Raw genomic sequence first — 12,471 nt, 5'->3', positions numbered from 1 at the left:
TGTTGTTAAAAAAAACATGTTGTGGGTTCCCAGAGGGTTCTCTTGCCACCCCCCCTCTCCTTGCTTCCTCCCCCCCGGCCCCGCCCCCCCCGGGGGGGGGGGGGGGGGGGGGGGGGGGGGGGAGGATGTCACCACAGGCAGAGACCTGGAGAAAGGGTTCGCCCCTGCCCCCCTGCCACTCACAGTACCAGGGGGCTGAAGGTAGGAGGGCAGAGGGGGCTCCTCAGCCGGCTGTGTTACAGTTACTGCCATTAGTGACTGGCCAACATGGGCTGTTAGCTAGGAGTTTCCTCCCCCGGAGTGTTCTTTGAGACTCGCTGGGATCCTACTCTCCACTTCTGAAACCACCCCCCTGACTCAGAGAGGGAACTCTGAATCATGTTTTCCTACAGAAAAGATTTGCCCTCTTCCCTTTGAAAATCAAACTGTGTCTGTAGTCTGTCACTGGTACAGTTTAGCCAGTGACTACACGAATGAAGGAAGTTAAATTTTAAAGTATGTATTCCCTGGGTAGTAGTTTGCAAAATGACACTGTTAGGAATCCTGGGAAAGAATTTTAAGGATTTTCTTTAAAATATCACATTACTTTTTAAGAGTCCAGCATAATAGTTGGCTGGCCCTGGGCTCTATGTGGCTAAATTCTGAACAAAATCAGAGTTCTATTAATGAATTCCACCTGGGGAGAACTTCATTTTAGGTTTTACATTCTTCGGGACACCCCTGAGGCCCAAGACAGAGTCAAGACTTGAGACAAAGGGGACCAAGGACTGGAGGGTGTTTACTTGGGACGTGAGTGTTCATACTCCTCCCAGGGATCACAGACTGATCAACTCAGCTCTTACTATTTGGCTTATAGCCAAAACTGGAATAGATGCCCCACATTTCAGAATCTTCATGACTTGACCAGGGTGGGGAATATCTCCCTTCAGTTTGAGTTTCACCAGGCTCACCCTAAGGTAACATGAGTCCTGGACCCCTCAGTTTGAGTATTTTTTTTTTAAAGATTTTATTTATTTATTTGAGAGAGAATGAGAGAGAGCATAAGCAGGGGGAAGAGCAGAGGGAGAAGCAGACTCCCTGCTGAGCCCAACTGAGGGCTCGATCTCAGGATCCTGAGATCACGACCTGAGCCGAAGGCAGACACTTAACCGACTGAGCCACCCAGGTGCCCCCAGTTCAGGTCTTTATAAACACCCCTTAGGCTTGCCTCTGATGGCTTTTCTTGCCGTAAAAAAAAAAAAAAAATGCTAGGATGCAACGGGAGGGGCATGGTTCCCCATATTTCTGTTTTTTGCTGAGCTTCTCAAACCAACTCCTCAGCTCCCAGACTCATTCCCCCAGAGAACTGAGCTCAGTGTCAGCCAGGAGTCACAGAGGCTAGATAAGACCTCCCTAAAATGAGAGGGGCAACCTCCAGGGCCAGCAGCCAGATGCAGCGGGGGGAGACTGAGCCAACTTCTTTCTGCTTCCTGCAGCTCTGACCGTGAAGTTTCTGACCAGGAGGTTTATCAGCGAGTATGACCCCAACTTGGGTAAGGAACTACTCCTCCTCATTCCTCCTACTGTGTCCCACTTGGATCCCCTGCAACACACATGCCTACACTGTGGTGGGCCCAGGCCTCACCAGGATCCATCATCTGAGGGCAGAGGGGAGGCGCCACCAGGATGACTCAGCCCATGGGACAAAATGGTGTAAGTGCCAGAAAGACATCCTTCCACAGCCCACTCCAGACAACTGGGGTTGGGGGAGTGGCTTAATTAAGAGAACCGAGAGGCTGATTTGCCCTAAAATATGAGGTATGGTGAGACTTAAAAAAAAAAAAATAGCAGAACGTCTATAACCATTAAGCGTTATTCTTCAAAATGGTCACTCAATGTACTTGTCCAAAAAAGCTGGGCAAAACACTTGAGAGAAATTCTCTAGTGGTACTGGCTTCTGACCCATTTTTGAACCACACAAGAAAACTTGTCTTGTTCTACAGCCATATCATGGTATATTGGAAGAAAGGATGCTCTGTTATCAGAGCTAAGTTTGAACCCTAGCTCTGCCACTTACTGCCTGTGCAACCTTGAAGCAATAACCTAATCTCTCTGAGCTTCTGTTTCCTCATCTGTAAAATGGGCATAAAGATACCTATCTCAGAAAATTACTGTGAGCATTAAAGAAATAACACATGTAAAAAATTTATCCTAGTATCTGATCTACAGTAGACATTCAATGCATGTTCAGTTTTCCTTCCTCTTTTTTTTTTTTTTAAGATTTTATTTATTTGAGAGAGAGAGAGAGAGAGAAAATGAACAAGCAGGGGGAAAGGCAGAGGGAGAAACAGACTCTGAGCACAGAGCCTGATTCGGGGCTCAATCCCAGGACCCAAGATCATGACCTGAGCTGAAATCCAGAGTTGGAGGCCCAACCAACTGAGCCCCCCAGGCGCCCCTCCTTCCTCTTTCCTTAAAGTTTACATTTATAACGTTTGTTTATTGTAAACTATTCCTGAGAAAAATACTGGAGGCAGGCTGCCAGAGAAAATACAGGATGACCATTTAAATTTGAATTTCAGAGAAACAGCTAACAGTAGGAGGAATGAGGAGGAGTGTCTGGATATGCTTAGCCTTTGGGAAAGGGGGGTTACAGTCTTGGATTGTTTTTTTCCATTCATAAGAATTAAATAAAGCATTTGTGGGACCCCCTGGGGGCCCTCCCAGGAAACGCAGGGCTATGGGGCACAGACTAGAAACTCCACAGTACAGCATTGCCTGCAGTAGGCCTCTGATGGGACGCGCTGGGACACCTCCCCTGAGCCCGTTGGAGCCCTCAGTTCAGGCTGGAATATTGAATCCCAGTGTCGGAGCAGAAAGGGACCTCAGGGCTATTTAGAATTTTTTCCCTAAGTAGCAGAAGCCCTTCTTCCCAGGTGATCTTAAATAGAACCCCACGGTGTCAGAGGAAGCAGAGGGAGGGTCCCCTGGTTAAGTCAAGAGTACAGGGCAGCTGACTCACTGACAGTCCCTAAGGAGTTTGTTTCTCAGAGCTTGGTTTGACCACCTGTACTCTAACCCAACCCCTTGGTGCTACAGAGGAAGAATTAGGCCTAAGGAGCTGAGGCTTCCAGGCCAGGGTCACACAGCAGGTCTGAGGGGACCCCATTTGATTAGCACAGGAGCGGGACACAGGGTGTAATTGTGTGCTGGCTAGGGGAGGCGTTGAGAGAGGCCAGAACATGAAATCAGATGGAGTGGGGGAATTGAGGACGGGGCGGAGGTGGGAAGGAAAGGCATATAAGGAGGGGTGTCTGGGAAGGAAGAATGGAGATTTCCAAGGATGGTTCCTCAAAAGACAAATGCTGCCTAGCTCAGGTGGGGAATACTTACGCTAAAAAATATTACCCGTTTCTCTGAAATTCAAATTTAAATGGCCATCCTGTATTTTCTCTGGCAGCCTGCCTCCAAGTGTCTTTCTCCCTACCCCCAATCCCTACCCTTCTTGCAGGGTCCCCCCAGAATAGCCTAGTACAGGGGTGGTTTGGGCTTCCTGATTGAGTAATTTTGGAGTTCTGACCTGATCGTGGAATGCGTGGTCACGCTGTCCGGCGGTGGGGGGCGGGCAACAGCTCCTCGGCGGTCAGTTGCCCTGGCCTGAGAGCCTGTCAGCTGGAGAGATGACCAGACGCTCTCCTTCAGCATTCTGGGAGGCCAGTGCCACTCCTTGGGAGTTCTGCCTTACCGTCTGAACATTCCAGCCACTATCCCATGGCTGGCCACAGCAATAGTGGGGACTCCGGGACTGGAGCCTTTCTTTCTGTGGAGAAAAGTCTGAGCATCCAAGGGGAGAGTTAGCCACCGGGACATATAAAACAGCTCCTTCTCTTTTCAAAGCTCTTCTTTGAACCCTGAGTGAGCTTCTAGAGTGTGGAGACCTGCGTTATTCATTCCCATTTCTAGCATGGAGTGCGGTACTAGGCACAACACCCCCAGCTCACCCATGCTCTTAAACATGAGATTGAATTTGGTTTTAGTATTAACCTTTAAAGAAGAGTTCCAGCTATTATCCCCATTTTACAGGTAAAGATATTGAGGCACAGAGGGCTCAGTGATTTGCCTATGGAGAACCTCAGGTACAAAGGAAGATGGGTACCACTCCAGCAGCTTTCTCATAAGGGCAGCCTTGTGCCCTAGAGGGCCTGGAATCAGAGGTCTGTATGGCACTGTGTCTCTGAGCCTCCATTTCCCCATCTGGAAGATGGGACCAATAGCCTGTGCTCTGTCTGAGTAAGGGTTGTGGCTGGGAGAGCTGGTAGGAGCTAAGAGAATCAGTGTCTATGGAAAGGCTATGCCTGTGCTGGGAGCTCCAGGAAGGGGCAGGGGCCCCCAGGAGAGCATCCCCTCACAGAGGAGCTGCGGACACCTTGCCTGGCTTGCCCAGGGCAGAATGACAGCTTCTCACCCCTCTTGCCCTCATCCTGCTCCAGCAAGGAAATGGACACCATTTCTGAGGCATCATCCTACACACACTCTGATCAGAGCACCTTTACCACCTTTAAAAAGATTATTATTGCGTAAATCAGGGGAAAATAGTTTGTGAAAAGAATCTTCTCTCAGCATGGGAGTCCTCAGAATATTATTTAGAAGTAGGAGTTATGAAACCTATGTGGTTAAGGACCCCAGAATGCCCTGGAGAGCAGGACTTGGTGATGAGACGACAGGACATTCCTGTAACTTGGAAAGGACCCCCCCATCTCCAGTCACCTCACTTGCCAAGGGGGAGGCAGCTGGATAAAACTGATCTGCGAGGCTTCCCCCAGCTCACCCATGCGTGTGCCACACCTAGACTGGGGCTTCTGCTCTTCCCCTGCACTCTGCCCAGATAGAGCTGGAGGGTCAGCTGGTCCCCTGAGCAGAGGGTGAGGGGGTCCCCACGGAGAGGTAGCCCAGGTTAGAAGACTCGAGTTCACATTCCTTCCACTGATGGGATGCTGTGTGGCAGTGGGTAAGTTCTCTCCTCCTCTGGGTTTCATCTCTCTACAGCGGAGCTAACAGTAACCTTGAAAGGCTGTTTGCTGTGAGGAACCCCAGGAGACCAACGTTGGGCTAATATTTTTTGTTGGACTGAGCTCGCAGTGCCTGTTTGGGGGTGGGGGAAGGGGGTGTGGAGCAACTAAAAGAGGTGCATCAGGCAACTTTGGCAGAAAAATAAAGAAAAATCTGAACAAGATGTAGGCATCTAGGGGCAGCTCCTCTTGTACCAAATATAGTTAAACGTTTGGGGCATATTTTCCATTAGATTTTTTTTTTTTTTTTGTCTTTGAATAAGAGCAGCTATTTATCCAAGTCCCCAAACAGGCTGGGGATGAGAGCTGTCTGTGATTCCTGCTGGCTGCTAGCGGACCTGGCATGTGTCCAGGCCTGGCTTGACTGCCAGGGGCTCTCAGAGACAAGTGGTTGTGAACTCAGCCAGGGTTGGGGGCGGATGGTGGAGGAAGGCAGAGAGAGCCCCAGTTCTGCCCAGAGAGGTCTTCTTTGGGGTCACCTGGGGCACGGGGGCACCCAGGGAAAGGTGATGGCCAAGTGCACTCACACACATGGGCCAGTGGCATAGGGGGAGGTTGGAGATAGGGAGAATGATGGCCAATATGACAATGAGGTCCTCTTTGCATGCCTGGCCACTTGCGCTTTCTCAGGTTTGAGGTCATGAGAACAACAAAAAAAAAAGGTGAAAACTCATGAAATCCAAATAAGGTCGGTAGTTTGTTCATAGTATGGTACCAATGTCCATTTCCTGCTTTTGATCACTGTGCTACGGTTATGTAAGGTGTTAACATTGCCGGGAGCAGAGGGAAAGGCACACAGGAACTCTCTGTACTATTTTGCAATATCCGCATGAGTCTAAAATGATTTCAAAAGAAAAAAAAATCACCTAGGAATGTGAACCTGCCCTGTAAACTTTGGAGCACCGCAATCCCCACTGTCCTTTACCAGGCATTTATGGTGGGCCAGGCCCCATGCCTAGGGGCCCATCCAGTCCTCACACAGCCCTGTGAGGGTGCGGGGACAAGCGTTAGCACAGTGCCTGGCACAGAGTAAAATCTGGAAAACTTTTAGCCAGTGTTATCATGTTATCCCTATTTTACTTTTTTTTTTAAAAAAAGATTTTATTTATTTGAAAGAGAGAGAGCAGGGGGAGGAGCAGAGGGAGTGGGATAAGCTGACTCCACGCTGAGCGTGGAGCCCAAAGCGGAGCTCGATCCCAGGACCCCGAGATCACAACCTGAGCCGAAATCAAGAGTCGGATGCTCAACCGACTGAGCCACCCAGGTGCCCCATGTTATCCCCATTGTAAAGGGAGGAAACAGATTCTCAAAAGAACAGCCATGATGTGGCCAAGTCACATGGCTAAAAGGTAGCTGAAGTTGGGTGTGATTCCATATGTCCAACCTAAAATATTCGACTACACTAGAGTCCTCTGCTATTATTTTGATAAGGATTATTTGTAAACCTTCTTAGGGACCTCTGAATGGAGTCGCACGTGCACACACACACACACACACCCCACCATATGTTGTGTGCTTTTCTTTCCCCATCCCTTCTCCCACTGGGGGCTTCCTGCGGGCCGGGTACTGTGGTCAGACGGAAGAGGGCGGGGAAGCTTGGGGTTTGGGAGGGATGGGCTGGCAGTGCAACTCCAGAGGCCTCTGCTGCTAACCAAGCCCATGGGCCGCACACTCCATCCTGGAGGCTTGGTGGGTGGACCCAGAACACAATCCCATCCCCTGTGGCGTGTTCTGTGACTGACCTCTTATGCTCTGAGCCCTGACAGGTAGAGCAGCATCTCCTGGGTGGGAGGTTCTGTCTGTGTCCTCCATTTGGGTGAGAGCCGAGGCCTTTCCAGTTTGTCCCAACTCAGCCAGCCCCAGAATAGATCTCCCAGGGTCTAGCACAGGGAGGCTGGGACTCAGACCCAGTCTGCCACTGAGGCCTGCCTCTGACCTGGCTGACCATCTGTTGCAGAGGACACCTACAGCTCCGAGGAGACAGTGGACCACCAGCCTGTCCACCTGAGGGTCATGGATACTGCAGACCTGGTAAATTACCCCCATTACCCATGGAGAGCTGAGAGTCAGTGCACCCTCCTGAGAAGTCCTGCTCCCAGAGTGGAGGTCTCAGATGGGAATTTGCAAACTTGTTAAGCTCTAGTTTGCTATGTGACCCTGAATGAGGCACTGACCTCTCTGGACCTGAATCTTTTCATTTGCCAAGGGAGAAGGGATGGGACGGGGCCTGGGGAGACCTGATGGTTGCTGGCGTCAGCGCTGAGATCCTGTTTTGGGATTTGATGCTCATGCATATACGGAGATGGGGCACACACTTTTATGCAGAGGCCCCCCCTGGCCCAGGTCCCCTCAGTACACACATTCCCCCTTTGTTCTCACCACCCCCTGCCAGGACTGGATACCAATTTTTCTCAGAAGCCCAGGGGCACCATCAACCTGACCCCAAACCAGCAGTGCCCAGGGACAGCCAGGTCTCTTAGCAGCCATGCCAGAGTCTTGGCTCTGTGCCCCAGAGGCCAAGGTCTCCAAGCCTCTGGCTGGGTGGTGGGAGTGAGGCTCCTGAGACAATGCCTCCTTTCACACCAAGCCAAATCCACACTCAAGTGCCCCTTTGAAAAGGGCCCTGCTGGGGAACAATATACAAAGACCCAGGGAGTGGGGAGGTGGGATGAAGCAGCTCAGGTGAAGGCCTTTACCCCCAGCGAGGCTTCCCTCCTTCGCCTAGGACACCCCCAGGAACTGTGAGCGCTACCTGAACTGGGCCCATGCGTTCCTGGTGGTGTACAGCATGGACAGCCGCCAGAGTTTCAAGGACAGCAGCAGCTACCTGGAGCTGCTCGCTTTGCACGCCAAGGAGACCCAGCGCAGCTCCCCTGCCCTGCTGCTAGGCAACAAGCTGGACATGGCCCAGTACAGGTGAGCGCGGGCGGTGTGTCCTCCTCGCTGGAGCCCACTGGCCTCATTTGGAAAGGCTGTGTGTCATCATCGGGGATTATTGGGCTGCTAAGGAAAGTAATCCCTGCGAACTTGGGTTAAAGGGTACAATGTGCGTGGCCTTCCAGACAGGCCAGGGCAGGAAGGGAAGAGCTTCTGGCCCACACAGGGGTTGGACCCTAAAAGTCAGAAAAGCCACTGCTTCCATCCTCATGGGGCTTTGTGGTCTCTCTCAGCGGCACCCTCTCTTGCCTGTCTATATGACGTTCCATCCTCACTCCCCATAGCTGGCTGGTTATTATTCAGTGCCCAATTCCAGTTCTGAGAAGAAAGGCTGTGATTGGCTCCTTGAGTCAAGTGTCTGGTCTGGTCCAACCAGCTCTCATCTCACCCAAGCACTGCGGTGCTGAGGGCAGCTTCTTTTAGAAGGGGCTGGACTTGAATTAGAGGTCACAGACTGGGCCAGGGGGCAGATTACCAGCAAATACTGAAGCATTTTGCTTGGCGAGCACAGTATTTTAAAAGACCTGTAATTGGAATGCTTTGAGGAGGGGTATGCCCTCTCCAGCTGACTCAGGCCTTACCACTCCCCATGGCTTTCCTCCACTCTCTCCATACATTCGAGTTGCTTGCCTGGCCCCTGAAAGCATGACACTCCCACTTGAGTAATCCCACTGCCCTTGTCCCAACACTGACATTTGTCCTATGTGGCCTGTCCACCTTCAACGTCTGGTGCCTTCCACCCATCTTCCATCTGTCCCTCCCTGTTCATGGCCAGTCACTCCTGCTTCCCCAGACCCCAAAGGCCCATTGGCTGGGATAAGCCAGGAAGGGACCTTTGGTGCAGTACAAATCAGAAGGGCAGTGGGAAAGAGAGGTGCAGTCTCATGAAGAGGGGCCACTGTAGGAGCCTTCAAAGGCCATCAAGCCCTCAGACAAAGACAAATTCCATCCCAGGGAATGAAGGAAGTTGTGTGATCTTAAAACCGAAAGGTGGTTTTTGAGGAATCATAGAGCCCACGATGCCTGGAAGAGGGGTCAGAAGACTGAATTGTGGTAAATCTATCTTCAGTATGAGGGGGAAAAACTAGACCACTGTTTTGATCCCAGTCTTTGCCACAGGGATTGTCTAAAAATGGTTGGGGAGCAAATAACAAAGATTATGGGGCTCAGCCAGAGCAGCTTCAATTCCCTAAGGAAAGTTGTGGCCGTTTACCCTCATTTCCTTCTTTGATCCAGTCTGGTAGTGGATCAGGATTTGAGGCACAGTCAGTCTTGTAGCTGAGCATTGGTGTATCTCCCAGGACTGTCTTGCAGCTAAATGGTAAATTGTGGGTTAGAGCATGGTAAATTGTTGGTGAGAGTGGTTCCCAAATCGCTGATAAAATCGTCACCAGGCTGCAACTGAACAAGAGAGGATCATGTGACATGCCTGTGTCCCCCATTCACACACATGTATGCATGCATGGGGTGCTAGTTTCTGAAAATTCATGAATTCAAGCCCGCACAATGAGAAATTTTTAGACTCAAGCTTGTCATAAAAGCAAATAATATCAAGTGTTCCTTCAGAACGGTTCCTCAGGAAACAGCTTACAGACAGGACACCAGCCCTGGGTGGGGAGTCTAGATGCTCTGCCCCTGGCCCTTTTTGTCCCAGTCACTCTCTGTCTGATACTCCCCCCGGGCAGCTAGCCCACTGCCAGCCCCCCTGCTCTTGCCAAATTAACCTTGGCTCAGAAACCTCTTTGCATCACTACCCACTGGTCTCATGGGCTGTGCCACTGTCCCCAGGAATGGCAGCGCAAGGTGGTCGCCAAGATTCAGCCAATGGAACCTTGGCCTCAAAACCTCAGGTACCCCCACCCCTTCCTTCTTCTGGACATCTGACCGACCCAAGAGCTGGTCTTTTTCCTCTCACCTTGATTCCCATGGCTTTCAGGCCAGAAGCTTCAAGGACCTCCCCAGTTAAATAGTCGATCCCATCAGGAAAGAGGGTATAGGACGAAGCTGACAATAGGCGTTGTTCTCTCTCCCCTTCTCTTCCTCCTTCCCATGAAATGTCACCCTTGCTCTCTCCTGCCCCTCCCTTGGACGAGCAGGCAACTCTCCGCATGAGCCCCAGAACTCTGCCAACCACAGGCATCCCGAGGTGCCTCACCCTCCCCTCCTCTGTGGTCTCACACGTTTCCGTCCAGACCACACTGCCTTTCTCTGGAGCTGATCCCACAGGCTGGGGCTGAGGGTGGCTCATTTCCTGACCAAGGACCCATGCTGGCCTAGAGGAAGGCAGGGCTGGGAATGACCATCTTCTTCCAGCCACAAGCAGAGTCTAGCCAGTAAGCTGCTCCCTTGCCCACGCTTTGTTCCTAGATTCTGCTTTGGAGACATCAGCCACCATTTATTGAGCACAGACTCTGTGCCAGGTAATACACCAGGCACACGATACAAATGGTCTTTCTTAATTCTTTTAACAACCCTGCGGGGCAGATGTCATTATCCCATTGTACTCGAGATGACTGCAGGTCACCAAGCCCGTGAGTGGGGAGACGAGTGTAGGCGCGGGCCTCCCCGACTTGGACGCTCGCTCCTGACCCTGCCTCGCCCTGCTTCCCCACCAGGCAGGTCACCAAGGCAGAGGGCGCCGCCTTGGCGGGCAAGTTCGGGTGCCCGTTTTTCGAGGTCTCGGCCTGCCTGGACTTTGAGCACGTGCAGCATGTCTTCCACGAGGCCGTGCGGGAGGCACGGCGGGAGCTGGAGAAGCATTCCCTGCCCCGGCCTCTCTTCATCTCTGAGGAGAGGGCCCTGCCCCACCAGGCTCCGCTCACCGCCCGGCATGGGCTGGCCAGCTGTACCTTCAACACACTTTCCACCGTCAGCCTGAAGGAGATGCCTGCCGTGGCCCAGGCCAAGCTGGTCACTGTGAAGTCATCCCGGGCCCAGAGCAAGCGCAAGGCGCCCGCCCTGACCCTGTTGAAGGGCTTCAAGATCTTCTGAGGGCACCCCCCCCCCGGATCCCAGACTCAGCAGCTGGGAGGGGCTTTCCCTCTGACGGAGCAATAGCCCTGGCCCTCTGGCGGACAGTTGACCCCTCTTCCAGCACCAAGTAATGTCCCGGACACCCAGTTCACTGTATGAGCTGGAAGGACAGGCAGGAACGCTGCTCTTCCTTGCTCCAGGCCTTGGTTTCCGTGGTAGCCACTGCATTCCCTGACCCTGAAGGGAAATAGCCACTGAGACAACCCAGAGACCTGGGGTCAGCCTCAAGTGGAAGGAAATTGCAGTGTCCATCGTGGTGCCATGACTCCTTCCTGCTGCAGCTGCAGCCAGGCCAGATGTGGCCCCCAGGGGACAGCTCTGGATGGTCCCTAAGTGTAGGCCCGAGAACATGCTGCAGGAGGAGCAACCCTGAGGTCCTAGCACCATCTGGTGGACAGGAAGGACAGAGCGGCTACAAGTTGGCAGGGAGGCGCCTTGAGCCTGGCCCTCCTGTTGTCCTCTGACTTCACAGAAGCCCCAGGCAACAAACCCCACAGTTTAAATAATCCTACGGGACACGCTGTGAGAAGCAAAATTCCCAGGAAGGGCTATTTCCAGTACTTTACTTTTCGGTGAGGACTGGGGGCTCTGGATCATCTGGGATAAGGAGCCTCCAATGTTTTTTCCCCCAGGAGACAGTGCCCCCTTATTTTCCCATCTTAAATTCAGGACTCTCTCCACAGACCCTCAGGACCAGCCTCCTGAAGTTTAATGATCAGAGCTGCAGAACAAAGTCATTCTCTCTAGTGACCAGCCCCCAGGACTCCCGGGAGCCTACAACTGGGGGTATCACTCACCCTGTGGGCACTGTTAGCCGGCCTGAGGCTCGTAGGTAGAAACACAGTAGGCCATCTGTAGTCTAGTCTAGCAGGACCCAGTACCTTCGACAGTGGGTCTGAGTGTTCTAAGTCCACTTTTGAAAGATAGAAGCTAAGGCATTTGGGGTTCAGAAAGCAATTTTTTGCATAAATTATTTGGGGTCACCACCATACAGCTGATATGACACTGTGGCTCAGACACAGGATCAGGACACTCTCTTGGGATCCCATTGTCAGCACAGGGAGTTCCACAGTTTTCTAACTCTTTACCTTGGGGCCCCTGGCCCAAAGGAAGTCTCTCGTGGGCCCTCAGCAGATAAGCAGGTAAAGGAGAGGACTCTGCTAGGAGGAAAGGGATGTGAAGGGGATTCTGAGCCCGGAATCCTGCTCTTGGCAATTCCAGGACCTTGGATTAAGAACAACAGTTCTAACCCGGCCTTCAGCCCCATTCTGTGGATGGAGAAGCTGAGGTCAAAGGGAGGCTGTGAACTCCTCAAGAGCACACGAGGAGTCCTAGCCAGGCTTCCTGACCCACAGGCCGACTATGGATTTCTCGCTCCTGCTCCAAGCCGCTTGTGTTGGAACACGGCCGTTTGAACAAACTATGCAATTCTAAATGCCCACTTCCAGAAACC

At 52.0% G+C, this 12,471-nt stretch overlaps 1 protein-coding gene across 2 annotated transcripts in view; it reads left to right on the top strand.

Moving 5' to 3' along the window:
• RASL12 (RAS like family 12) overlaps positions 1–12,194 on the top strand; it is a 13,363-nt gene extending 1,169 nt beyond the window's left edge. The window contains exons 2-5 of one of the 2 annotated variants that reach the window (XM_021693863.1): positions 1,476–1,532; positions 7,006–7,079; positions 7,774–7,964; positions 10,601–12,194. In XM_021693863.1, coding sequence (XP_021549538.1) covers positions 1,476–1,532; positions 7,006–7,079; positions 7,774–7,964; positions 10,601–10,976 — 698 coding nt within the window. In that variant the 3' untranslated portion in view covers positions 10,977–12,194. The remainder of the gene's footprint in view (positions 1–1,475; positions 1,533–7,005; positions 7,080–7,773; positions 7,965–10,600) is intronic. The other variant, XM_044917916.1, reaches the window with a different exon arrangement.
• Positions 12,195–12,471: the final 277 nt, after the last annotated feature.

This window comes from Neomonachus schauinslandi, chromosome 9 (assembly GCF_002201575.2).
Source record: "Neomonachus schauinslandi chromosome 9, ASM220157v2, whole genome shotgun sequence".
Lineage (NCBI taxonomy): Eukaryota > Metazoa > Chordata > Mammalia > Carnivora > Phocidae > Neomonachus > Neomonachus schauinslandi.
This window is presented reverse-complemented; position numbering and strand designations above follow the sequence as displayed.